The sequence below is a fragment of the Mustela erminea genome, chromosome 9, assembly GCF_009829155.1.
Source record: "Mustela erminea isolate mMusErm1 chromosome 9, mMusErm1.Pri, whole genome shotgun sequence".
NCBI classification, from domain to species: Eukaryota; Metazoa; Chordata; class Mammalia; order Carnivora; family Mustelidae; genus Mustela; species Mustela erminea.
The window spans coordinates 19,130,659-19,157,825 of record NC_045622.1 but is presented as its reverse complement, the minus strand read 5'-3'; the positions used below and the strand labels follow the sequence as shown (position 1 = coordinate 19,157,825).

General features: G+C 39.7%; 2 protein-coding genes across 5 annotated transcripts; one reads left to right on the top strand and one right to left on the bottom strand.

Annotated features, from left to right (window-relative positions):
- Positions 1-3,174: 3,174 nt before the first annotated feature.
- Positions 3,175-5,989, bottom strand: TMEM225 (transmembrane protein 225). 2 transcript variants are annotated; one of them, XM_032359056.1, is made up of 4 exons: positions 5,604-5,989; positions 4,858-5,004; positions 4,469-4,603; positions 3,175-3,749 (listed from the first exon to the last, which is right to left on the bottom strand). In XM_032359056.1, exons 1-4 carry the CDS (start codon positions 5,779-5,781, stop codon positions 3,532-3,534), a joined length of 678 nt encoding a protein of 225 aa, XP_032214947.1. In that variant the 5' UTR covers positions 5,782-5,989; the 3' UTR covers positions 3,175-3,531. The 2 variants fall into 2 exon arrangements, with proteins under 2 accessions (XP_032214947.1, XP_032214948.1); XM_032359057.1 differs by having other exon boundaries at positions 4,858-5,021; positions 5,604-5,726.
- A 62-nt stretch (positions 5,990-6,051) lies between these two features.
- LOC116599268 (olfactory receptor 8D4) lies at positions 6,052-19,970 on the top strand. 3 transcript variants are annotated; one of them, XR_004289299.1, is made up of 2 exons: positions 6,052-6,337; positions 10,033-10,091. XR_004289299.1 is itself a non-coding variant. In XM_032359055.1 (2 exons), exon 2 carries the CDS (start codon positions 19,035-19,037, stop codon positions 19,968-19,970), a length of 936 nt encoding a protein of 311 aa, XP_032214946.1. In that variant the 5' UTR covers positions 6,329-6,337; positions 19,020-19,034. The 3 variants fall into 3 exon arrangements, 2 of the variants coding, with proteins under 2 accessions (XP_032214946.1, XP_032214945.1); XM_032359055.1 differs by lacking the exon at positions 10,033-10,091 and adding an exon at positions 19,020-19,970 and having other exon boundaries at positions 6,329-6,337; XM_032359054.1 differs by lacking the exons at positions 6,052-6,337; positions 10,033-10,091 and adding exons at positions 15,522-15,565; positions 19,020-19,970.
- The last annotated feature ends 7,197 nt before the right edge of the window (positions 19,971-27,167 follow it).

The following is a 27,167-nucleotide window of genomic DNA, read 5'->3' as shown; positions in this document are numbered from 1 at the left end:
GCGATAGATAATATCGATATTATTTTATCGATAATAAAAACTTAACGATGATAATGTGAAATATTGTATTCAAACAGCATGAAGGAGACCCCAAGGGTGTTGTTAACATTCTATTTCTTTGAGTGCTTATTACACTGACGAGTTCTCTTTGTGAAGATTTAAAGAGCTATACATATACCATTTGTGATCTTTTCTATATGCATTTTATATTTCAAAAAAGGTTACTCAAACTTTCTTCCAAAATAAAACAAAATAAAAATAAGAAAATAACACATACGGGACACCTGGGTGGCTCAGTGGGTTAAAGCCTCTGCCTTGGGCTCAGGCCATGATCCCAGGGTCCTGGGATAGAGCCCTGCATTGGGCTCTCTGCTCAGCGGGGGAGCCTGCTTTCCCCTCCCCCTCTGCCTGCCTCTCTGCCTACTTGTGATCTCTGTCTGTCAAATAAATAAATAAAATCTTTAATAAAAAATAAAAAAAGAAAATAACACATAAAAATAAACTGGGCAAAGAGAGTTCAAGAAGACAAATTGTAGCCAAAGTTTACTTAGACGATAGATTCAAGAATTCTAAAATAATTAGAAAATTTATTTCAGCAGTTTATTAAGACAAACATAATATGACTAAAGAGGGACTTTCCCAGGAACTCAAAGTGTTTAACAATGAGAAACAAGAAAAAAAAAATTAGTTTGGGAAAATTTGTACAGGGACATAGATGAGTGCAAATTTAATTTAAACAATCTAAACCAAATGGAACATAGTGTTAAGGCTTTATAAGTTTAGACAATAAGTACACAGGTGGTTATTACATTGTTTTCTACTTTGTTCTGTATGTTTGAAATCACAATAAAATACAGAAAAATTTTCCACAAATGATAATTTATATATAAGATACATTCTATTATTGGGATAGGAAAAAAAAAATCAATTGATATTTCAGTAGATGTATGAATATTTTCAATAAAGTTAAACATTTACTTCTGGTCAGTTGACTCTGCAAATGAGATATATAAGAAGAAGTCCTTTAATTTGATGAGGCAAATGTGCCAAATTCTACAGTGTATATAATACCAACTATTAGGATTATATAGGCATTTTAATTAAGATGAAGAACACAGAAAGGATGCTTATTATCTTTTTCTTCCCCATTCACCTTATCTTGGAAGTCTGAGCCAATGAATAAGACAACACAATAAAACAGAAATAAGTAATAAAAGTATTGGAAGGAAATAAACATCTTTTCGGCAGACAATATGTCTTCCTCCAAGAATAACATAAGAGAGTATATAGACAAATTAAAAGGCCTAATTAAGACAAATTTTTAAAAGAGTTTAGTCATTTCTAGAGACAAAAATCAACTCTACAACAATAATAGGCAACTAGAAAATATTATAAAATATTTCAATTCACAAAAGCACAAAACTGCAAGTTACCTATGAATCAACCTAACAGAAGATCTTTCTGGAAAAAAAAATCATAAAACATTGTTGAAGGACATGAAAGAACCCCTAAATACATGTTGTCATATTTTTGGATTGGATGGGTAAATATTATTAGCATTGTTAATTCTCCCCCAAATAAATTAATAAATTAATATGATTATGAATCATATCAAAGTAGGATTTTTGTGGAACTGTATAAGCTAGTCCTGCTATTTATATGGGGACCAAAAGGCCAAGAACAAATCAAAATCATTTGGAACAAGAACAAGCACTTGGACATATTAAACACCAACACTTTTATTCCTATAGTAATTTAGAGTGCTGTATCATACAGGGATATAAAAACAGACCCATGAAATGTGTTATAGAGATCAGAAACACACTCACAACCTTGTATTTGAAGCATGTAGGAATTATGTTACAAATATATAAGACAAGGAATTAAGTCATAAAAATGTTCTGAATAAATAGCTATCCACATGGAAAGTAAATAAAATTTGCATCTATGCTTTATATACTTGGCAAAGATTATTCCTAGTAAGTGTAGAGTAAGGAAGGATTTCTTAAACAAGACACTGTTAAGCACCAACTAAAAGGAAAAGTTAATATATTGTATTACATTTCATCTGAATACCTCTGCAAAACAAAAAGACATAAGACCCAAGACACCACCACTTAGTATTAGTTTCCAATGTATAAGAACTACAAATAGATAAGAAATAGACAATTTGTTTCAAAAAATGATCAAACAGCAATTCACAGAAGAGGAAATCCTGAAGCTCAATAATGAAATGAGAAGGTGAGCAGACTCAGCAATCGTTCAAGAGGAGATTAAAAATAAAAAGACTGATTAAACCCAAGTGTTGGCAAGGCACAAAGAGAATAGAACACTCATACACTGCTGACAGAAGTATGAATTGTAACAGCCATTTTTTACATCATTCTGTCAACATTTAGGTAACTTGAAAATGAAGACACTTTCTGATCCAACTCTTCCAGTCCCAGATAAATACCCTAGAGAAAGTCGAGCTCATAGACAGCTGTGTATAAGAACATTTATAGCAGCACTATAGCAGAATAAAAGAAAACAACTAGATTTTCATCAACTTAACTGTAAGTTAGTTAAAAGCTTAACTGTAGTTTCAGTGAACAAAGTAGAACAAAGCTGAATGAATCACAAAACCATACGCGTAGTGAGTGGGGAAAAAAAACAAGTTGCAGAGGTGCCTGAGTGACTCAGTGGGTTAAGCCGCTGCCTTCAGCTCAGGCCATGATCTCATCAGGGTCCTGGGATCAAGCCTCCTATTGAGTGAGCCCTTTGCTCAGTGGGGAGCCTCCTTCTCTTTCTCTCTTTCTTTCTGCTGCCTCTCTGCCTACTTGTGATCTCTCTCTATCAAAAAAATAAAATCTTAAAAAAAGAAAAACCAAGTTGCAGAAAAATGATCTGTACAGTCTTTTAATAAATCTTTGAGCACTTGGAAAGCTAATCTATGTCATTTTTAAGGAGGCATAAAGTTGTAAAAATGACAACATGAATGTAAAGTGATTAGGAATGCATCATTAAAATTATTTTGTGAAAAGAAACAAGGGAGGGAAATGAGATTAGGGAAATTTTTAGCTGAATATCACTTTATCTATAAATTTAATTTGAAAACATCTAAAGCAAATAAGACATAAAGTTATAATTTCATAAAGTTGAATGATGTGTGCACAGGCATTTATCATACTGTTTTGCGTTCTGAATGAAATATTTCACAGCAAAATTAAAGTAAAAAAGGTATTCTATGTTATTTAAATCTTTGTGGTGTATATAGTTAACAATAAGGCAAGTATTTGTTATAAGATAATATTTATTGTGTGACTAACACATGTTCTTAAATGGCGAGAACAAATAGAAACTATTTGTTCGGCAGGCCAGGATTTAAAAAAAAAAAAAAAAAGTCACCCTTTGGATCTTCTTACAGACACCAACCCAGGCACAGTCATTAAATAATGCCGAACAAAGACAATACGGCTGTAGAGACACACAGCGCATTAGGCAAAGCGGTTTCCATTACGATGTGTATGTAATGAAAGATCGAATGTCAAATCATAGAGCCCAGGTTACACGGCGCAGTTGGAATTGTGGTCTGTCTGGAGAATCTTCCCTTGTGTGAACAATACTACGAGGCATGGCTGCCTTTGGTGAAGAAACAACAGAACCCTCCGACTCCTCTGCGTCCCGACTTTGTCTCTGAGGGGTAGGGAAGAGGGTTACGCAGGCACAAATCTTGGTGGACTGCTTGCACTCTAGCAAAGACATGGTTCCTGGGGAAAAGAGAAGCCAGGAGAAGGAAATGAACAATGAAGAGTCACAGAAACGTTCCCTCTGTTGCCAGCAGAGAGGCCCCTACCCAGAGCCCAGTGGGTCCCTCTGAGCCGCCCCAAACCAAACCGTGGGGGAGAGGGAGGTGTTAGCGGCAGAGAGGAGACGCATATGCAAGATAGCTTAAATGCTGCGCATGTCCAGAGCACCAAAGACTGAAGACTCTTGCTTCTGAGTTTGTAAGTGCAATTCCAAAAAAAATTTTAAAGACTTTTTAAGAAAAGGAGGGTCTCCAGTGTTGGCATGTGGTCATTTAACATCAGGAATTGCTTGTTTCTGACCTCAGAGTGCCTCGGCACCACCCTGGACTCCCAGGGCACCCTGTCCCTCTTCACAGTAGTAAACATTCGGTATCAGCCATTCTCCTTAGTCATGACTTTACTGGCTCTCTCTGCCCGGAAGTGGGAAGGGGGTGAAAGACAGTAGAAATGGCAGACGTGAGAGCTGCCCTTGGAGCAAGCTTACTGAACATATCACACAGCCCTCATCTCCAGTTCTACCCTTGGAGGAGCTGCCCTCAGAGAGTGAGTCCACTTAAACCTTGGTCATTTAATACTCAAGGGTTAGCACCTTTTCCCTATGCCCCTTCCCCATCCTTTTTTCCTCTCTATCAGAGATTGATCGGTTCTTATCACCCATCAGGGGCCCTGAATATACTCACCAGAGGCCATAAAGAGGCAAACGCTTAAGTAGCCAGTGACAATGATCCAGCTGATTTTGTAACTAGAGTAGTACACGGATTGACCTTGCCTGAGCTTTTGATGATACAGGACGAGTGCACAGAACAGGAGGATACCTTTTGTCCAGACACAAGGAAAAAAAAGTCCCTTCTGAGGAACTTGGGCTCTTCTACTCAAGCCTTTAACCCAAGATACGCCTGACTTCCAAGCCTCCACCCTGTACACCAGCACCTTATCCAAAACCAGTCTCCATAAGTGGTCGTTCCAATTCAGAGGCTCAATCTCTGAGCCAGAGAACTAGGAAGGCTGCAGCCCGGACCCATAAATGAAGTTGGTCTCCAAGCCTGCGTCAAGGGAACCAGGAAGTTACCTGTGAGGAAGCTGAGGAAGGCAGTGATGAAGAGGATACGTTTAGTTGAAGGAATCAAATAAGTGACTTCCAAACCCAGGAGCAAGTTATGGAAGAGGGAAAGGTTGAGAACCAAAATCATCATGATCCTGACCACTTCCAGGCCATCTGTTGGAAAGCAGAAGCTGTGTTGAAAGGACAGAGATTTCTTCTAGGCTCATTTCCACCTGAGGACCACACAAATCTCTAGGTAAAAATTGAATTGGGGTAAAAAGATCTGATTAAATAATAAAGAGGGGCAAGGGGAAAGAAAAAAGAGGCAGGGAGCCTGAAGCTGAATGGGAGCGAGAACCAGAGGAAACTGCTATCTTAGCGTCTCTATAAGCCTCCTCTTCTCCTTTTCTTTTCTCAGATTTCTCATTCAATACAATTCATCCTGCCCTCTAGTGCTAATACAAGATATTTCCTTGTTGCCAATTACCTTTCTTTTATGGCCTCCTGTTCTAGGTGCACTGACTACCCTAGGGCTACTGCCAACACTTCTCAGATGTCCAGCAATTAAGTCTAGGCGCTTCTAAACTTTTCCCCAAAATACGCAGAATGGTGAGATTTGGGAGTCAGCCTTGACCATTGATTATGGAACTGGGAGCAGGGCAGCCCGCAGAAGTTGCCCCAGAGAACAGAGAGTAAGCTGGTGAGATAAGTAGAAATCAAGGAAAAAGGAACCCTCCCTCTCCCCCCATCTCTTTCCATAGTGTCGTTCTGACCTTCTGGCCAAAGAGTGGTGCAACATATCCAGGGGCTGTGCCTTATTGTATTTTTCTTTGTTTCCAGTGTCAGTTCAACCCATTCTTCTGTAAGGACTCCTATTGCTACGAACACTAAGGCCCAGGAGGAGAACATCACGTTCATGGCCTGGATATTTCTGAATGAGACATTCACCATTGTGAGAGGGTTTTCAAGCTGAGACCACCACCAGTATCTCACATGACTCTTCTCTGATTCGATTATTTCTTCACAGGAGGACAAGCAAAGTCTAAATTCTCAATGATTGCAGAGGCATTGGACATGGCGGGGCTGATGTCATCTACAGAACAGAGATGATAAATCCCACTCCCCACTTCTCATATATCTGGGCCGGCCTGCTGTCAGGGTTGCCAACTGCCATGGAATTATCTCTTAGCTTGACCCTTGACCCTGGTGACTAGCACAGTGGAAAGACCAAGGGGACTACAGGTCCTGAGAGAGTTACCCTTTATAGAGGGAGATATAATATCACATATTAGAGCTGCCAGACACAGTGATAACTAGAGGCCTTGAAAGAAGTTAAACATGCCTGACCGAAGAGGTCCAATTTTAAAGTGAGGGGTCAGTAAGAGCAGAAGGAATTCAAGATGATTGAAGGAGGAGTCGGCCAGCTAGCCGCACCAAAGGGCATGACCTCTCAAAATTTAGGACGTTTTGGAGACACTTGTGTCCTCATTTGGAGAGCCTAAAGAAGGTGAGTTAGGCAGGCACCTGGGAAATGGACCAGCGCCTTGAAGCCACAGAAAATGGCTTCATACACTGAAGCATTGCAGTCCAGTATCATTTATAAGGCACAGACTATTATTTTTTGACAGTTGCCTTTGTAACTCAGCAGAGAAAACATATACTTATTCCTTGAATAGGCAACCATGGTATGCAGTAAGCGCAGAGTCAGAGGACTTATAGTAAAACCCCCAGAAAAGCCTTTTACTGGACTAAGATGAAAGTCCTATCTAACAGCCTCTTTCTGCCTATTTCTTTGACCTTATTGCAGACCCCTTTCCATGGGCCAAACTGGATTTCTTTCATTGCATCAAACATGCTGTGCGGTCTTTCTTCTAAACCTCTTTACATATCTTGGTATATTGTATTTTAAAAACTTTTTAGGGATGCCTGGGTGGCTTAGAGAGTTAAAGCCTCTGCCTTTGGCTCAGGTCATGATCTCAGGGTCCTGGATGGAGCCCCGCATCAGGCTCTCTACTCGGCGGGGAGCCTGCTTCCCCCTCTCTCTCTGCCTGCCTCTCTGCCTACTTGTGATCTCTGTCTGTCAAATAAATAAGTAATATCTTTAAAAAAAAAAACTTTTTAGAACAATGTTCAATATCTTTAATCTTACAAAGGAGACTTTGTAATTAAGAGAATGGATTCAAGGGGCGCCTGGGTGACTCAGTGGATTGAGTGGCCGACTCTTGATTTCAGCTCAGGTCATGATCTCACGATAGTGAGATTGAGCCCCAAGTGGGGCTCAGTGCTCAGTGGGGGGTCTGCTTGAGATTCTTCCTCTCCTTCTGCTCCTCTGCTCACATTCTCTTTCTCTCCTCTCTAAAAAAAAGAAAGAAAAGAAAAGAAAAAAAAGAGCCTCACAGTCCTGGCTTTCCATCCTGGCTCTGCCACTGAGCAGCTTTGTGATCTTACAGATAATAATGCTTCCTACTACATAAGAATTTTGTAAAGACTACATGAGTTCAGAGAGGTAAGCACTTCAAAAGAGTTCTCAGCACATGACAAATGATACGGAAGCAATTACCACGGTATTCACTTGGACTCCCTGGGACAGTGACTCTGAGGTAGGAATTGTATGTGGAGAGTTTATTGGGGAGCATGTCCAGCAGTCACACCTGCCAGTGTCTGAGGCAAGCGGGTTTGGACAGAAGTTGAACTGGGATGTCGTTGCAACCAAAGAAACTTGAGCTGACCGGAGCCACCAGGAGCTCCGGATCGGGAGCAGCTTTCCGGAGTCATCTCAGATGGAGCAAGAGAGCGTAGTTTGCTATAGAATGTAGCCTGTCCCTGGGCTAGTATCTCCCTTCTCTGTCCAGGACAATTCCTTTCCTCTCAGAAACTGCAGGCCTCAGGGGCCGTCCCTTCTGGTAGTCATGGGAATGAGATCCCACTCTTGTCCTCTCCTGTATCAGAGCCAACTTGCTCTGAGAGCTGCCAACTGCTGTGGAATCACCTATCGGTTTGACCTTTGATGCTTGAGGACTAGTGTAGTGGAGGGACCAAGAGGGTTATAGCCATGACAATTTATATTATTACATTCTTATATGGTGATGATTTTATACCTATGCAATTGGTCCCTAAGAGTAGGATTCGGGGCCAAAAGATTTATGTCTCTTTTAAACTTTAAGAGATAATGGCACAAGAATATGAAGAGGTAGCCAGATTAGAGAACCTGGTGGGATGTGAGGGATTCGTGAGAGACAGGTCTAAGAAGGAACCATGTTTCCAGCTTTGGAGAACAGTAGTCCATGATGCCATTAAGTAAGATATAAAATATGGTCACAGAAGCACAAGCCTGGTGAGGAAGAAGCTAGTAAGTAAAATACTGGTTTCGGTTCAGTTTAAGGTACCTACAGCCCATATGATAGATGGAATTTAGTTCTGGAACTTGCTGATGCATTAGGGGTTATCAGCCTGGGGATGGCAGTTGAAACATAGATGTGCATATCCCCGTGTAAGGATATGACAAGAAGTAGAGAAGAAAATTCTGGAGAGAGGCACCTGGATGGATTAGTGGGTTAAGTGCCTGCTTTCAGCTCAGGTCATGATCCTGGGGCCCTGGGACCGAATCCCACATCTGGCTCCCTGTTCAGCAGGAAGTCTGCTTCACCCTTTCCCTCTGCCCCTTTTCCCCACTCATACTCTCTCTCACTCGCTTCTCTCTCTCTCTCTTTCAAATACATAAATAACTTTTTTTTAAAAATCCTTTTAAAAAAGAGAATTCTGGATAGCATTAGCTTTTACAAGAAAAAGCAAAGAGGATGAGTCAGAGAAATATAAATGTTGGTGAGTAATTAAAAAGAAGCTAGAGTTTTAAGAAGACATTGGGCAATGATACCTCATGCTGTAAGGAAATCAGGTTTGGTACAAGCTGAGCATATGTCCTTTTATTGGTAATCAGAATGTCCTTTGGTGGTTTGGGTCCTAGCATTTTCAGTAGAATGAGGGCAGGAGTGGAAGTAGAGGAGAGAGAGTTTTTGTTGTTGTTTTGTTTTTTAATGGCAACTAGATGACATCAATAACAAAAAGGGAAAAAGGAAAGTAGAATTGTAGTTTCAAGAGGATAATATGCAATTTTAGAAAAATTAGAGAATAATACAATGATGCCCACATATCCTACATCCAGCTTCAGTGGCCGTTCCCTGAATTATTCTGAAATAATCCAAGACAATTTCATCTTTAAATATTTGTTTGTGTCACAAAAAGGATTGATTTTTCCCCCTTCTACATTTTCTTCCTCCCCTCTCCCTCCCCACCTCCTCTTATCTAGTTTATTAGAGGGTTATCATTTTCATTCAACATTTCAAAACCTCTTTGTGTATTTATCCATTTGAAAACATTATTTTTAATTTATTCACAACTTTAGGCTTTTTCCTTATTTCTCTTTTCGTATTATAGCTCATGAAGGAAGTTCCCTTCATGACCTCCAGAAGCATTCACACCTTTGTTCTCTTTGATATGAATACAACCAAGGCCCTCCTCCATCTCAACCCCTTTGCTGTGATTTTTTTTGCCACCATTTGGTTCTCTTGAGGGGAGAGAATCTCTGGGCTTTCTTCTGCAGGCTGTTGCTGCAGATGACATGTAGTAGAGAGACCCAATGGTGATAGAATCCTCTCTAACCGCAGATGTGAATTACATGATGTGGGGTTCCTTTCTACCTCTCTAACTGCAAGAGCAAGTTACAGACAGAGATCTTGGAAAAGCAAAACTTTGTAGTCGCTAATGACTTAGAAACAGACAAAATTAGAAAATATCTTTGTTTCTTAAAAAAGGCAAAATAGGGGCCCCTGCATGGCTCAGTTGGTTAAGTGGCCAACTCTTGACTTTGGCTCAGGCCATGATTTCAGGGTCCTGGGCTCCAGCCCTATATTGGGCTTCACACTCGGCAGGGAGTCTGCTTCAGGATTCTCTCTTCTTCTTCTGCCCCTCACCCTACCCCTGCTCACTCCCTCTCTCTCTCTCAGTTAAATAAATAAATATTTTTTAAAAGGCAAAGATCAAAATTGTGAGGAACAAAGCATTTTGAACTATTATTAAAAAGAAGAGAAAAAACCAATATCAAAAAAGAAGAGAGTAACACGTGAAAGAATATTTAGGGAAAAAAGCCATAAGTGATACTCTCCTACCACAACAACTAATTTCCTTTTGCTTATTACCTTCCAGTTTCTGGTTACCATGATGCATGTTGGACGTGATTCTACATGGCTGCAATCAAAATGTACTATACGTAAAAAAATAAAAATGTAGTATACATAATGAATAGCGTGAGCATTTAGAAACTCCTTAAAATGACAATTTAAAAGAACACACAATAGTTCACTGTGTTGATATACAAAAGTATGCGATCCCATTTTCCTCTAATAGTTGGTTTTCATGGATTATACTGGCAGCCATCTTGGAAAAATGGCTGGAATCAGAGGAATTCACAGATCACGCAGCTGATTCCCTCACTGTGTCTTTCCTGCCTTCCTTCCTCCTCCCAAAATACTCAATAGACACATTAGTATAATATCTTTTTATTTTGTAAAACATTCCTGTGTATTTCTTATTTGACCTTCAAAAAAATGTTAAAATTCAGGTAGAACATGTTAGAATTATATGTAACTTATCAATAAGAAACCTTATATAGATAACCTGACCAAAGGTCACATAACAGCTAGTAAACAACGGGAAGAGATCTTTAAAAATCTTCAAGATGAGAAGCCCATGTGTGTTTTCTTTCTCTTTCTCTGAATATCCACTCCATGCACACATTAGCCATCAAATTAGAAGGGTCCACAAAAGAAGCACACAGCACAGATCACAAATCCTGTCACTCCTGAGACAGAGAGCCAAGGAAAGGCCAGTTATAATGTTAAAAACTGGAATCCATTGGGGACAGTAAACATATGCACAAATGTTCTCTCACCTGAAGGCACTGGGGAAAGTAGAAACTATAATATTGTCACACTCGTGATTACAAGATTCACTTATGAATAATTGAACATAGTCCCATCTGGGGCAATTAAAACTTTCCCTAAACAAAATGAACTCCAGAGACCATAAAGGAAAATGGGATGCTATTCATCTAAATCAGCATCTAGGTCACTTATTAGCTTGATTAGGGACCTCCATGATCCAAACAATAATTTCAAGAATGAGAGCATTGTGAGCCTCTGTCTAACAGGGCTGGGAATTCATGGGCGATTTTTTTAACAGTACTGTTCTGGGACTCTCAACCGGATAAAGAGTTTTCCTTCCCTTTAAAGGGAAAGGTGCCTACCTCCCTGTACTCCACTAGCAACACTCCAGTCTGGGATTGAGGGACCATATGCTAACAGACCTCACCTCACTACTGAGACCAGGCTTGTCTGATTCCTGCTGGAGGATCAAAATGTACTATTCAAGGTGGCACTGCATCATACCCCTGGGGCTGAAACAGCTATTCCTGACATCTTCCTGAAACGAAAGGCAGAAAGAACCCACAAGAAACCCTGGGGCATATACATAAAATTGGAAATTCCCCTTCCACCCATTGCCCCGGGGATAGTGGTGATTGTGGCATTGACGAGAAGATAGCATCAACACCACATAGGCTCATGGCCTGTGTGGAAACTTCCATTCAGATGATTTCTCCTGTCACGTGGCTTCCCGATTCTCTTCTTCATCAGGATGTCCTCCTGAGGTTGGGCCTGGGCTTTCAGGATTCCCTGAAGTACAGAACTACGTGATGACATTTTTCCGCATGCTAGCCCAAGATTTCTTGATTCTGTATCCCTCTGGAATGCTTACTGAAATTGAAGATTCTTTTTTTTGACCCCATATTTATGGAATCAGAACTGTAGGGGGTGGGACCAACTTGGGCCAGGTGCCGTGAAAGAATTTTGGCACACAAACCTTAAGAATCTCTTGGAATCATAGGCCTGACTGCCTGGAAATGTTGTAGTACCTTGTCTTTGGATGTATTCTTATCCCTTCAGACCCTTTCCATGGTGATCAGGGTCTTTGAGATGGACAAGAAGAAACCCACAAGTCCAGGGATCCTAAAATGAGAGGGGCTTTACTTTCGGGTCTTCTTTTCACGATTCTCCTGAATATCTATCCAGAATATGAGTCTGGTGCATTTACTGAAGAGGTCAGTGATAAAAGAGATTAGCAGATATTTTTCTAGCTAAATACACCAGCTTTATTACTAGAGAAATATTTGCTCCAGATAGGTTTGCTTTTCAAGCTTAATGATGTGTGCTAAATCCCCTAGGAGACACTTAGAGTTCTTTTCGTCTCACTCCAAATATAAACAGCCACCTTCTTGCTTGCTTTGCTCTTGGGGCAACAAGACACAGGCTCTGGGATGAGGCTTTGCAAATTTGCTGCTTATGGACCCACCACTTCACCAGCTGTGTGACCTTGAGCTCATTTCGCAATCACTCTGAGCTTCATGGTCCCAAGGGTGAAATGGAGCTCCACATTTCCCACATTGAGCAGTTACTGCTAGCAAATGAGATGTTTACCAAATGTCTGGAGCAGTACTCAGCACATATCAAATCTGTTTACCTTTTCTTCACCTCGAGTGCGTGTGCTTGTGTGTGTGTACACACACACACATATGTTGTGTGTCTGTGTGTGTGCTTACATGGTATGTCTTTGGGCAGCAAGCAGTGCAGACACATCTGGACACATAAGATGATATAATGGGGGCCATCTTCAAGTTTCCATTTACATTAAGACCAAGAGTTCTTGAAGAATTCAAATGAAGAAGCAGGAACTTGGTTTGATGAGTTCAACCCAGTAAGGTAAAATATATCCACCCTCAGAGATGTATAAAATCCAAGAATAGTACAGAGCCATCATGAGATTTGACTCTGGGCCATATCCCTTTGCATTTTCATAATATTGGAGGGAACAAAAACCAAAAATCGAATTTTAGTAGAAACCTCTGTGAGACATTGCGGCACCATTAGCATCACTTGGATTGACAGCTAGCAAAGTACAACATGCAGACAAAATGTAAAAATCTGTCTTCACCCCATTGACCTTGACTCCCTTACAGCTAGCAATGCTTGGTGGCAGCTGCCGGGCATGGTTAGGAAGTGGTGGGGCAGGGACTCTCCTGAGTGGATCAAGGTGTTTCCAGTACTGACGAGAGTGACAACATGGGTATATGAGGCTGTGTGTGGGTCCTGAGGTTCTGCCCAAACCAAAGAGCCCTAACTAAAAGCCTCATAAGGCTCTAGCTTTGGGGTGCCTGGGTGGCTCCAGTTGGTTAAGCAACCAGCTCTTGATTTCAGCTCAGGTCTTGATCTCAGAGTTATGAGATTGAGCCCCACGGAGGGCTCTGCCTGAGTGTGGAGGCTGCTTGGGATCCCCTCTCTCTCCATCTGCGCCTCCACCCCCCCCATTCACATACACACTGTCTCTCTAACAAAAAAGTGAAATAAAATGGGTTTTTTTGATCATTTTATTTTTTTAAGATTTTATTTATTTATTTGACAGAGAGAGACACAGAGAGAGAGGGAACACAAGCAGAGGGAGTGAGAGAGGGAGAAGCAGGCTTCCCGCCGAGGGGAGAGCCCGATGTGGAGCTCGATCCCAGGACCCTGGGATCATGACCTGAGCCACCCAGGTGCCCCTTTTCTTTTAAATCATTTTTAAAAGGCTCTAGCTTAAATGGTGTTAAAAGCAAAAGGAAAAAAAAATACAGCCACAAAAACAAAAAAATAACAAAGCCACCTCTAGTGTCCTGGCTTTATACTAACTCACCTCACTTTATAATTTTCTCATTTCTCTGCCTTGTGACAGCACCCTGAATCTTAGTCTTAGTCTTTGAGTATAGGAAATTGAGAAAAAGAAGAAGAGAATTGCATCCAAATCATTCTCTGTCTTTACACTTATATCTCTGTGTGACTTCTTGAACTCCATGTTCTATTTCAAAGCAATAAAATCTTTTTTAAAGATTTTATTTATTTATTTATTTATTTATTTATTTGGAAGCGAGAAAAAGCATGAGTGGGACTCCAGGATCATGACCTGAGCCAAAAGCAGTTGCTTAACCAACTGAGCCACCCCGTGCCCTGCAATAAAATCTTTTAAAGAAAAAGCTATTTGTAATTTGTTATACAAATATGTGGAGGTCTCTGACTACAAAATACAAATGAAAAAAATAGAATCCAAAACCAAAAAGAAATGTTCAGATTATCTGGTATTCTTCCTTATAATGTGGGTAAGTCAAAATTGACTCAGCAAAAGCAATGTCTACTTTGAACCTCCTTTTGTATCCACTCAGCTTAAGCAAATTCTCTCCTCCTTTGAAGGTGCTGTCTAAAACCTACCCTTCCATAAAAATGATCTTTAACACATAGACAGTAGTGCTTTGTTCCTTCTCTGAGCTCAAACCTTACCTACTGCTTATCACGTAGAGTGCTGGATATGGTGCTTCTCACTCACTACTCTGTCAGGGCAAGTCGTGTGTTGAGCAATACTGTTGTTCTCGCTAGACTGCAAAATTCTGAAGGGATTCGTGTCAAACCCTCCTTCAGAGTGCCTAATCTATATTGTATGGCAGTGTTGAATCACTCTATTATACACCTGAAACTAATATTACACTTTATATTAAGTAACTGGAATTTAAATAAAAACCTTAAAAAATGTTTTAAATTAAAAAATAAAAAGACCTCATATTTGGGTCACCTGGGTGGCTCAGTCAGTTAAGTGGCCAACTCTTGATTTTGGCTCAGGTCATGATCACATGGCTCCTGGGATCGAGCCCCGTATAGGGCTCCACACTCAACAGGGAATCTGCTTGAGGATCTCTCCCTCTTCCCTGCCCCTACTCTCTCTCTCTAAAATAAATAAATGAGGGGCGCCTGGGTGGCTCAGTGGGTTAAAGCCTCTGCCTTCGGCTCAGGTCATGATCCCAGAGTCCTGGGATCGAGCCCCACATTGGGCTCTCTGCTCGCAAAGAGCCTGCTTCCTCCTCTCTCTCTGCCTGCCTCTCTGCCTACTTGTGATCTCTGTCTGTCAAAGAAATAAATAAACAAAATCTTTAAAAAAAATAAAAATAAAATAAATAAATGAATCTTTTACATATATATAAATATATATGAATCTTTTGCATATATATAAAATATATATATATGACTGGAAATCTACTTCTATAGTTTAAAAGAATTCATGTGAGAAAATAATATCTTTTTTAGATCTACCCCATTTCTTTAGTATGTATTCTTTTTTTTTTTTTTGAAGATTTATTTACTTACTTACTGGAGAGAGAGAGACAGAGATAGTGAGAAAGGGCAAGAGCAGGGGGGAGAGGAAGAATCCGGCTCCCGCTGAGCAGGGAGCCCATTGGGGGACTCGATCCAGGAACTCTGGGATCGTGACCTGAGCAGAAGGCAGTCACTTGACCAACTGAGCCACCCAGGCACGCTTTAATATGTATCTAAATAATTCCTAGCATTGGGCCATACTAGTTGCATTCCTCGAGAAACATGATCACATTTAATGGCCAAGTTTACTTATGTAAAGGGTGGATAATAAGACAGCACAGGGACAGTTCTTACGAATCTACAAATACTCCAAACCTCAAGAGATAGGAAACCCGTGAGGATTACTTGTCTTTGTTTTTCCAGACATGCGACACTTGAACTAAGACTAGAAGTCACAGATTCATTTAAACCTGCTCTTTGCCGTGGTTGTTTGGATACTTAAGGATGAAAAGGTACAATTAACCCATCTCTATTCCTAAAGTAAAAAGGATAAGAAAAAGAAGAGGCACTTGGCAAGAGTCTTTAGAGGAGGAAAGTGAGTTTCACAACTATAATGTTTGTATAGTTTAGGTATTAAAACGCATTCTAACTTCAACTCCCGATTAGCCACAGGAGCTCTAGAGGTCCCAGTGTTTGCAGGCCACTCAGACTCAGGAATGGAGGGCAGAAGCTATGGGCATTCATTCTGGACTCAGCTATGCTATGCGCCCTCACCTCCGCCTAATAAACCTTGTGCCTTATCTGTGAATTAATCTGTGAAATCACCAGCATCCAGAATAGAAATTTTACAAATGTTTTTATAGAGATCTTACAATGCACAGAATGTGTTTACGCTTATGTCTTACTTAATTTGCACAATTTTCAAGTATTTATTTTTTTTACAGGTTAAAATATGAACCTCTAAGAGAATTTATGAATTAAATATTACGCCATAAGTCTTAAAGCAATGGTTGAATTAAATCTTACGGCTCCTTGTTCAGTGCTCTTTTTTCCACCTCTGTGCTAATGGTTTCTTTCTTTAATAGGGGGCCATGGAGAAGTCAGACAGGAAAAAAAATTCTGGACCTGTGCTGTCCAATACTGTAGGCAGTAGCCACATGAGGCTACTAGGCGTCTCAAATAGGGCTAGTTTGATTTTAGAAGGGCTGTAAGTATAAAATACATTAAGAATTCAAAGCTCTGTACGAAAAAAAGATAATCTGTTAGAATTTTTATATCATAATGCATAGATCTTTAAAACAGGAATTTTTATATCATTACATGTTGAATGAGTAAATTTTTACATGTATCAAGTTAAATAAACTGAAGTATTAAAATTGACTTCAACTCCCTGTTTTACTTTAAAAAAAAATAGACTTCTGGAATTTCAAATGACACCTATGACTGCATATATTTCTATCGGGCAATGCTGACCCAGACACCACTTTTGTAAAATAATTACAATTGTCATAGTTTTAACAGCACTGTGTGGTGCATTAAACTGTTTAAAAACATGTTTTAAGCTACTAGATGACTTTTGAGTTCCTGAAATTATTTGAGATCTGAATCAGGTCCGAGTCAGTGTAGTAGATCGTCTTGGAAAGCAGTCAAACACAACATAAAAAGTTTCAACCCTGGAGTCTAGGAACTGACTATTAAGTAGATGGTCAGAAAGAGCAGATAATTTTGGGGGGGGGGGCAATGGTAGCATTGCTAGCTCCCGTTGCTAACATTGTTAGCAAGGCTAATACGTAAACACTGCTAGCATTGTTCACTCCTAAGTGGATTAGGGTATAATTTTATAACATTTCTTCCCTGCAAACACAAAAGCATAATACAATTTATTGTAATAAGCTCTCAGACATGCACCTCTCACTGCTGTGAGGTCTCTGAGTCTATGTACAGGTGCTAAAACACTGAAAGGAAAAATACAATTTAATCCTTCATCCAAGAAGCCTATTCTTGAGAAGCTGTTTTCAAACCCTTCACGTGAGCACATAATGGTTTCTGACACAGAGAAGAAGCAGAATTCCAGAGGAAGAAATGAGAACAAAGAAAGGTGATTTCAGCTCCAGGAGATAAAAACCAAAAATAGCCCTTCTCACACTATAATGTGTGCACAGATCCTGTGGGGATCTTGCCAAAATTTTGGCAATGATTCAACTGGCGTGGGTTAGGTTTGAGATGATGCATAAATTTCCAAATCTTACAAATTTCCAAACGGTGCTGGTGCTGGGTCTGTGGACTGCAAAATGAGTAGCAAGGACCTAAAACACTGAAATGTGTGAAAAGCAGGAAATATGGGAGAGAGAATCATAACTAACCTCAGCAGAAGGCAGATGGGTTCAGGGCCCGAGGTCAGAGCTAGGAACAGGGGCAGGACAGAAGACATTACTTTGATGGAGAGCCCAGCAGGAATTAGGGGAAGTGGGGGAGAATTAGAAACGTGGCCAGACATTCAGGAAAGTCTGAAGGTATACATAAGAGGAGATTAAAGGCCAAAACTGAGTATACGTGTCTTCTTGAACATCCTTTGGTATTTCCCTGTATGGTCTCTGTGACTAGACTATACCTGTGTATGCTGATTGGTAAGGGATGAAGGGAAAGGAAGATTCTGGACTATTCCAGCATCAGGCTAAGGGCAATTGGACATTTTCTCTTTTGCACCTGGCTCCCCTATTTCATCCCTCAGGATGGGATAAGAAGAGCAGATCCAAAAGTCTTGTGTTCTATAGAGCTTGCAAACCTTCTTAGAGAACAGCTGTCCAGTGTTATGAAGTCTCTTTGTTGTCAATTGACTTGGGAAGTAGGGAGGAGGCGCCAGCATCCTTGAGAATGCAAGTGGCCAGAGGAAATGGGCCTTGTCTTGCTGTGATAGTAACAGATTGAAAGTAGGAGGACATGAACAGCTTCTTCAAGAGCCAGGCAGACAGGTAGGCCCTGGGCAGCGCAGGTCAAGAAAATACTAAACCAGATGTCTGAGCAAGGGTCTGTATAAACTGTGGGTGAACACGAGTGTGTAGACAGGGCTCCATGACAGCTTTGCTTTCTAAAAGGTTTGCTGTTCTACCATCACTCAGCTTTACTAAAGTGTATGAAGAATTAACTTCCTACCTGGAAATCAGCTTCCAATTAGACTAAAAATAGAAAGAACACGCCTATGAAAGCATAGTTTCTTCGAAGGTTCTGAGCCACAGCAGTGCTAAATACATTTTATTAAAAAGTGGGTTGGGTGGGGGGACTCTACCATCAAATAAGTTTGGAAAACATTGTATGTTATATAGCTCCCTAGGAGATTCTGAAATATCCTTTAGATCAGAAACATTTTTAACTTTGTGTATGTAACTCTGTGTCTGAAATCATGAGCTACATATTCCGTGTCACACCTATTAACATCTCCCTAGAATTAGTATTCTGAACACCCCCAGAATCCTTGACGTGGAAACCACAGTCGACCTTGACAATGGACATCTTCTCTGTGGGAAATCCTGGAGGCAGCCCAGCCCTCGGCAAATGTGTCATTAACAAAAATATTTCTTTTCTCAGTCCACAGCCCTTTATTTAAGAACATCTTTGGCTGACTTGCTTTAGATCGCCTCTCCTATGTCTTTAGTCTTCCCTTTGATTCTAGAGTTAAAGGTTTCATACTTGGCTAAAAGAATCTGAGACACTGGAGAGATTGCTAAAGTTTATTCATAATTCCTAAAACCTATAGTTAAATAGGTGTTTACCTCCTATACTATCGGAATGTGGACTTTGGGGGTTGGAGGGGGGCCTGCGGTCAAAGTCTCTGTACATCAATGGAGGCATGGGCTTGGTGCCGAGGAGATAAGATAGCCTTCATTGTCCATTTTCTTAACTACAGGGAATGGGAGACAAGCTAGGATTCTGCCTGCCTGACTTGGCTCTTTTCTCTCATCTCCACAGATCTCTCAGAAGAGAATGGGCATCAGAAACCATTCCGCAGTGACTGAATTTCTTCTTTCCGGACTAACCGACCAACCTGAGCTTCAGGCGCCTCTTTTCTGCCTCTTCCTAGGGATTTATGCAGTCACGGTGGTGGGAAATCTCGGCATGATCTCAATCATTGTCTTGAGTTCTCAACTCCACACCCCTATGTACCATTTCCTCAGTAGTTTGTCTTTTTTAGATGTGTGCTATTCTTCTGTTATTACCCCCAGAATGCTGGCAGACTTTTTAGGCAGCGATAAAGCTATCTCTTATTCTGGATGCATGACTCAGCTATTTTTCTTCTGCATTTTTGTCATTTCCGAGTGCTACGTGTTGGCTGCCATGGCCTATGACCGCTATGTAGCCATCTGCAGCCCCCTGCTCTACCATGTCACCATGTCCCCTCGGGCCTGTTTTCTGTTGGTGGCTGCTGCCTTCTCGGTAGGACTAACGGACGCCATGATTCACGGAGGTTGTATACTAAGGCTGACTTTCTGTGGCCCAAACGTCATTAAGCATTATTTCTGTGACATTATCCCACTTATTCAACTCTCTTGTTCAAGCACTTATATTGACGAGCTTTTGATCTTTGTCATTGGCGGGTTTAACATGGTAGCCACCAGCCTGACAATCATCATTTCTTATGGCTTCATCCTCTCCAGAATCCTCCACATCCACTCTGCCCAGGGCAGGTCCAAAGCCTTCAGCACCTGCAGCTCCCACTTGACCGCCGTTCTCATATTTTATGGGACTCTCATGTTCATGTATCTCAAACCTGCCTCCAGCAGTTCACTCATCCAGGAGAAAGTGTCCTCAGTATTTTACACCACTGTGATTCCCATGTTGAATCCCCTGATATACAGTCTGAGGAACAAGGAAGTGAAAAATGCGCTTGTGAAGCTCCTAAAAAGAAAAATATCTTTATAATGAATTTGCTCTTTAGTAAGATGTATTTACATATTTATAATCATAATATGTCTGTGTATGTGTTTATACCCTGACTATTTTTTTTTAAGATTTTATTTATTTATTTGACAGGCAGAGATCACAAGTAGGCAGAGAGGCAGGCAGAGAGAGAGGAGGAAGCAGGTTCCCTGCTGAGCAGAGAGCCTGATGTGGGACTCGTTTCCAGGACCCTGGGATCATGACCTGAGCCGAAGTCAGAGGCCTTAGCCCACTGAGCCACCCAGGCACCCCTACCCTGACTCTTGAAGTGAGGTGAAATTCTATACATAATTTTATGAATTAGTATATACATATATATATATATATATATATATATATATATATATGTATGTATTTAGTATCAGTTAGTAATATTTAAAATATAATTAATATATGTTTATTAACATTGGTATTCTCCTGAGAATACCTCTTTATTTCCATCCATGATGTATAAAACAGATACAGGGCGCCTGGGTAGCTCAGTCGGTTAAGCATCTGCCTTCAGCTCAGGTCATGACCCCAGGGTCCTGGGATCGAGCCCCATGGGGGCTCCTAGCTCAGTGGGGAATCTTCTTCTCCCTCTCTCTCTGCCCCTCGCCCCCACTTCTGTGTGTGCTTTCTCTCTCTCAAATAAATAAAAAAAATCTTTAAAAAAATAAAACAAATATAATTTTATGGAGGAAAAGTCAAATTCAAGCTGCAGACAAGTCTTTAACCACAACACAATAAAACTGAAATTTCAGTTAACATTGTATGGTAACAGATGGTAGCTATACTTGGGGTGAGCATATCAAAATATATAGATTTGTTGAATCACTATATTGTACACCTGAAACTAATGTAACATTGTGTGTCAACTATACCTCATTAAAATATTTTGACAGAAAGAAGAAAAGTGAATAATAACTGGAAACCACAATACGATCCAGCAAAGTTGGTTAATGTTCGCCTTATATATCCTTTATCTACCCTTTAATTTTTTCAGCCATTTCTGCTTCTGATCTAGATGTGTCTCCAGTAACGAGACTAGAGTTTGATTTTTTAACCTAATCCAACAATTTCTGGCTTTTAATAGAAATATCAAAGTTTCAGGGCTTTGATTGGAGGAATCAATAGGTTCCAGAAACTAAGTGATGCTGTAATGTAGAACAAAATGCAATGGAAAAAAGCCACAAAGCGAAGAACACGCAGGAAATGACATCATCAGAGGATAATGCCAGTTGGACACTTCTCCATTACCTGTCCAGCTGCTTTGGAAGGTCCCTACCCTGTATCTTTTGGAGATTACCTTCAGTCAATTCAGAAAATGTCTGCATTCGTGGCACTTAACCATCATTCTAATTCACCAACCTAAGGATTTTTAGGCTAATATAAGGCTTAGGTGTAGATGAATATAAATGAAGAGAAAGTCACCTTTTGTAGGTTCTGGCAAGAATGGGAGAATTTTTCTTCATTTTTAACAGAGAGGGGAAAAACGGAAAGTTTACCATTTTCAGAGCACTGAAGGATTATTATTGCCAGCATCCCTGGGAAAGGAAAACGGGCATCATGTTGTCAATTATTGGGGAACATCAAAAGTTTTCTATGTTTTGATTTCCCTAAAGTTCTAAAGGAACTTTTATTAACTTTTATTAACTTTTATTAACTGAATAAAACAAAAGGCCTGGAATAATTCCTCTGGAGTCCTGAACATGTCTATTTGGAATCTCCAACTAAACTTTGTGGTTGTGATTGTTTTTTTAGGGCTAAACTTCCTTGATAACAAAATAGTAATTAACCTCATTTCACCTCATATTCCCAAGAGCTATTATTCTCAATTAAATCCTTGAGAGCAAGCAAGAGCTTCAAGTATTACTGTTTATTCATGGACTATTTTCATAGAGGAAAGGACACATCCCATCCTAGATACAGAAAAAAGAGGTAGAAAGCCAAAGTTCTATTTATCTTATAAAGGTTTCAGAGTTTTCAGAATAAATACAGAAAACAGGTGGCATTCAGCTTCCAGGTCAATGTAATGGTTGATTTTGGAATAGAGCTGTCCTAAGATACAACGGATTTAGTAAGTCTCTCAGGATAGAGAAATATTTGGGAAGGATATTGACATTTAGACCCTCATAGAACTACATGATCCTAACTATCCCTTCCAATCCTGAGATTTTTCTGAATCTAAAATGTTCTGGTTATTCAATTCCTCAACATAGCAAAACCAGCATTTCCAGACTTGGAACACACTGTGACAATAACATTTCTGCTCTGGCTCAACTAGAGAGCTGAGTCTTGACTCAGCTTCATGTATTTTATCACTAACTTAAACCATAACCAGAGCTTCTCTGACATTCTCTGACATTCTCTGACATTCTCTCCTCTCTGCAAAAGTGGGACTAAGAGTCCATATTATGTTTTTCTCTAAGGAATTCAGTACTCCAATGTGACTCTGCCACACACTAGCTATGGGACTCTAGGTAAGTGATTCAATCTCTATAAATTTCTTTTCTTTTTCTTTCTTTCTTTTTTTTTTTTTTTTTTGGTGAGCAAAATGTAGATCACGACAATACCTATTAGCAGGTCATTGAATCTATACATATGAAAGAGAAGAGCCTTGAAAAAAATTAAAACAACTGCCAGGAAAATATGACAACCTCCAAATCAGTCATAGGGACACTTTAATACTCACCTATCAGAAACAGCTCAAAGCAGAAAGGTTGTGTGGAAACAAAAGCTGCAAATCTAAAATTTAGCCAGAAAAATTACATTTCAGAAATGGATGATACCCATTCCTTTCTGATGCCACTTAAATTTTTCAAGTGGTAACAATGCCTGACACAGAATACCAAGAACTCAATGCATGTTAGGTAGTATCACAGCTATGACTTGAAACCTAAAAGTAGAAATCAAGGCCTTTTGAAGAGATGAGAATAGTGGCTTTGTCTGAACACGCTTCAGGCCAGTACTGGGACCAGTTGGTCCCAGTAACTGGGAAAAAGTATTACCTCAAGTTAATAAAGAATTTTCAAAGGGTCAGAAATCACCAATATGAAAATAGATAATGAATTAGCAGTGAATTTCCCACAGTCGAAAGATTCTAAGTATAGATGGTTTGACTTTTGCTGAGGAAGAAACAGTAAGTTTGTGTAATGACCCGTGGACAACCAATATTATGAAGTTTTCCAAGAAATCCAAGTGAGAGGGGGCAAAAAAAATTTCATCACTCAACATTTTTTTTTTTTTAAGATTTTTTTAATTTATTTATCTGACAGAGATCACAAGTAGGCAGAGAGGCAGGCAGAGAGAGAGGAGGAAGCAGGCTCCCTGCTGAGCAGAGAGCCCGATGCGGGGCTCAATCCCAGGACCCTGGGATCATGACCTGAGTTGAAGACAGAGGCTTTAACCCACTGAGTCACTCAGGTGCCCCATCACTCAACATTTAAAAAGAATCTAACAAATACAACTCTGAAAAATTAAGTTTCCTTTTATATTTAAATATAAAAAATGCATGCTTATGGGATCAGTTTTGAATAGTCTGCAGGGTATAAGAATATCTTCCCTTTTATCTCTATGATAGAAGCGTAGGCTAAAACATGCATGTGAGAAAGCAGTGTGGCTACAAGGTCGAATCCTTTTAGGACCCTCACACAGATTTTATTTATTTATTGTGGACAGAAGTCCAGGTTTTGTAGAGATCTCTGTTATCACATCTCCACTGCATATTAATGTATTACATTTTTATTACTCACGGAGTAATAATATTTTTTTTTCTCCATGGTTTGTCCATAATAGGTGCCTCCTCACTCCCACCCAAGGCTCCCAGTCCTATTTGTCTTGCTTGGTTTTATTAGCAAAACATTTATTGAACATTTGTGCCAGGAAATGTTACCTTAGTTGTTTGCTGATAAGAACCTGACATCATTCCAATCCTTACTACGAACATAAGCAGAAGATTGTTACAACATTTCCATTTACCAGTGAGAAAAATAAAGTCACATGCAGAAATCACAGCTATGGAACTCCTACTGGAGCCTTCCCACTGCAAACACACTTACTACTGTACTACATGGCTCAGCTTACACATAAAACTTGGAATGAGAAATTATTTTTTTAAAGACTCATCCACAATTTCAGACATGAAAGACTTATGAAAGGACTTCAAAGTAATTTGTATTTATATGAGCTGACCAGTGGAAATGAAGGAAAATAAAAACCTTAGTAAGGAGACTGAGACCTGGATTTTTGAAAGAGATTGTTAAGGGATTAATTATTTAATTATTTTCAGATTTTACTCAGTAGTTCAGTTACCTGTTTTGTCTACAGTCCAGTCAGCAAGGAACAGGTTTATTTGGCTACAGGGAATACTGACACAATCACAGGATCCTTCGGTAAACTTTGCAAGAGCTATGCCTTAGTAACTAGCAAGAGAAGTGATGTAAAATTAGGTTATTTGTGTGTTTAATGAGTTGTTCATATAAACAGTGACTTGTTGAACTTGTCACACACATACACACAAATATTTTAAAATTTAAAATATTATAAAATAAATGTATTTACTAAAATCTTCCACTATGATGATATTTTGTTCTTACTGTTCTGTGATTTTTTTCTTTATATGTGTTAAAGCTGTTTATTATGTATCTACATATTTAGACTCATAATAAGTTCATGATGGATTGAAACTTATAAATCACAGAGCGGCCCTGTCAATTCCTAATGACGCATTCTGTTTTAGTGTCTATTTTGCCAGTTATTAATACAAGTTTCCCCACTATCCAAAAGTATTAACATTTCTATGAAACCTTTTGTAAACCAAGATAGGATCAAGTGAAGAAGGAATTACCATTAATTTATATGGAAATTTGTTGAGCATCCCTAGACACCAAAAAATAACCCCTTTTAGACTTTTTTGATACCTTTAGCATACATCTTGCTAATAGATTCACAAAGTAAATCAAGATAAAAAACAGACATTAACAGACACAGCTCAGCTCTGTGCACGTTTACTATTTTATTTATTATTCTTCTTAATATCTTAAAGTATCTCCATTATTTTATGCTTGAATTATACTTAGAAATTACTTTATAATTTGTCCCTTGGTAATAAATTCCTGAAGTTTTTATCTGAAATATGTTTATTTTACAATGGGAGATACTTTTACAGGATATCTCATTGTGAGTTGGCAGGTACTTTCTTGCCACGCTTTAAAGATATTATTTAACTAATTTTTGGCTTTCACTAATGCTGTGTTGAAGCCAATAGTCATTCTGCTTTCCCATGTAAGTGATCTGCCTTTTCTTGCTGTTTTTCATTGCCTCCCTTTGGTGTTCTGTTTCTCTGTAAATACTAACCATATTCACTGTCTGTGTTCTCTCCTGCAGGATAACACACTACACATGTAAATATTCCCATTCCCTGATTCTGTTTTGGTTGTTTTAACAAAATCCCATTCCTTTGAACACTCATATATTTTGCAAGTTTATCTCTCTTTGTTTCATTAAAGAGAAATTCTTTTGATATATCTTTCTATTTATTAATCTGGTTTTCTTGTTTGTTTTCAGAGTGGATGAGATGACCTAATAAGAGGGGGTTTTGGGGGGTGCCTGAGTGGCTCAGTCGTAAAGCTTCTGTCTTCAGCTCAGGTCATGATCTGGGGTCCTGGGATCAAGCCCCACATGGGGCTCCCTGCTCAGCAGGGAGTCTGTTTCCTCCCTCTCCCACTCCCTCTGCTTGTGTTCCCTCTCTTGCTGTGTCTCTCTCTGTCAAATAAAGAAATATAAACTTTGGGGGGGAAAAAAAAGAGAGAGAGAGAGAGAGAGGCGCCTGGGTGGCTCAGCGGGTTAAAGCCTCTGCCTTCGGCTTAGGTCATGATCCCAGGGTCCTGGGATCGAGCTCTCTGCTCAGCAGGGAGCCTGTTTCCTCCTCTCTCTCTGCCTGCCTCTCTGCCTACTTGTGATCTCTGTATGTCAAATAAATAAATAAAATCTTTGAAAAAAAAAAAAAAGAGAGAGAGGGAGAGAGAGAGGGTTTTGGTTTTGGTTTTGGTTTTGAATATAGTTGACCCACAATATTATATTAATTTCAGGTGTACCACATAGTGGTGGTGGTGTTGTTTTTAAGATTTATGTATTTATTTTAGAAAGGGGGGGGTTGGGCAGAGGGAAAGGGGAGAGGGAATCCCAAGCAGAGTCTATACTGGGTGTGGCTCCTGACACAGGGCTTGATCCCAGACCCCTGAGATCACGACCTGAGCCAAAAGCAAAAGTTGGACACTTAACTGACTATGCCATCCCAGTGCCCCCAACATGGTGTTTTAAGTCATATTTAATCCATGGTTCATTCCAGCTCACCTCATTTGAAACTATTGAGTTATTACTTAAACAATAACCTTTTTTTTTTAAATTCTGTAAGTTCCATTGTGTCTTTTTAAAAGTTAACTTAGTTTTTAAAAGCCTTGATATTTTTTGTGGCATTCTCACTTTTAAAATTACATCCTACATTTCTTGAAATATTCCATATATAAGTGTACTATATAACATATCCTACGGATGCCTGGGTGGCTCAGTTGGTTAAGTGACTGCCTTTGGCCCAGGGTCCTGGGATGGAGTCCCGCATCAGGCTCCCTGCTCAGTGGGGAGCCTGCTTCCCCCTTTGCTTGCCACTCTCCCACTTGTGCTCGCTCTTGCTCTCTCTCTCTCTCTCTTTCTCTGGCAAATAAATAAATAAAATCTTTTTTAAGATTTTAATAAATATTTTTTTATTTTTTTAATATTTTTTATTTTAATAAATAAATAACATATCCAACAATTCTGAACTCTGTTGTCTTTACACTGAATCTCTTATCCTATTTTTTTTTTTTCCTGGTCTCACTTATAGTAATGCAATGGTTAGAGTGTTTGGAAATCTTTGTCCAAAAGTTCTTTTCTTCTTAATATCAGGGAGTTCTTGGGGGCCTAACTTGGGGGATTTTTCCTCTGGAAGGCATTGGCTTCCTCTCCCATTGCTTGGCATGCCCCACCCAGGGATGCCTCACCCTCTCAAAGATGTGATTCGGTGAGGAAGTCTCAGGATCTGCTTTCCAGCTTTGCTGATATACCACAAAAAAGTCTCCATAAGAGCATGATCACAGGGCCACCCTGCTCCTCGCTGATGCTTGTTGGTACAAGTCAAATCTGCTTTGGTTCCCTGCTGTT

What these genes read in the sequence shown, in the direction of transcription:
- TMEM225 (XM_032359056.1), bottom strand. Translation starts at nt 5,781, where the DNA reads ATGGTGAATGTCTCATTCAGAAATATCCAGGCCATGAACGTGATGTTC. An exon ending in CACCACTCTTTGGCCAGAAG is followed by an intron (nt 5,005 to 5,603) that starts GTCAGAACGACA and finishes GCTTTCCAACAG; the next exon opens with ATGGCCTGGAAGTGGTCAGG. An exon ending in CTTCCTCAGCTTCCTCACAG is followed by an intron (nt 4,604 to 4,857) that starts GTAACTTCCTGG and finishes TCTGGACAAAAG; the next exon opens with GTATCCTCCTGTTCTGTGCA.
- LOC116599268 (XM_032359055.1), top strand. Translation starts at nt 19,035, where the DNA reads ATGGGCATCAGAAACCATTCCGCAGTGACTGAATTTCTTCTTTCCGGA.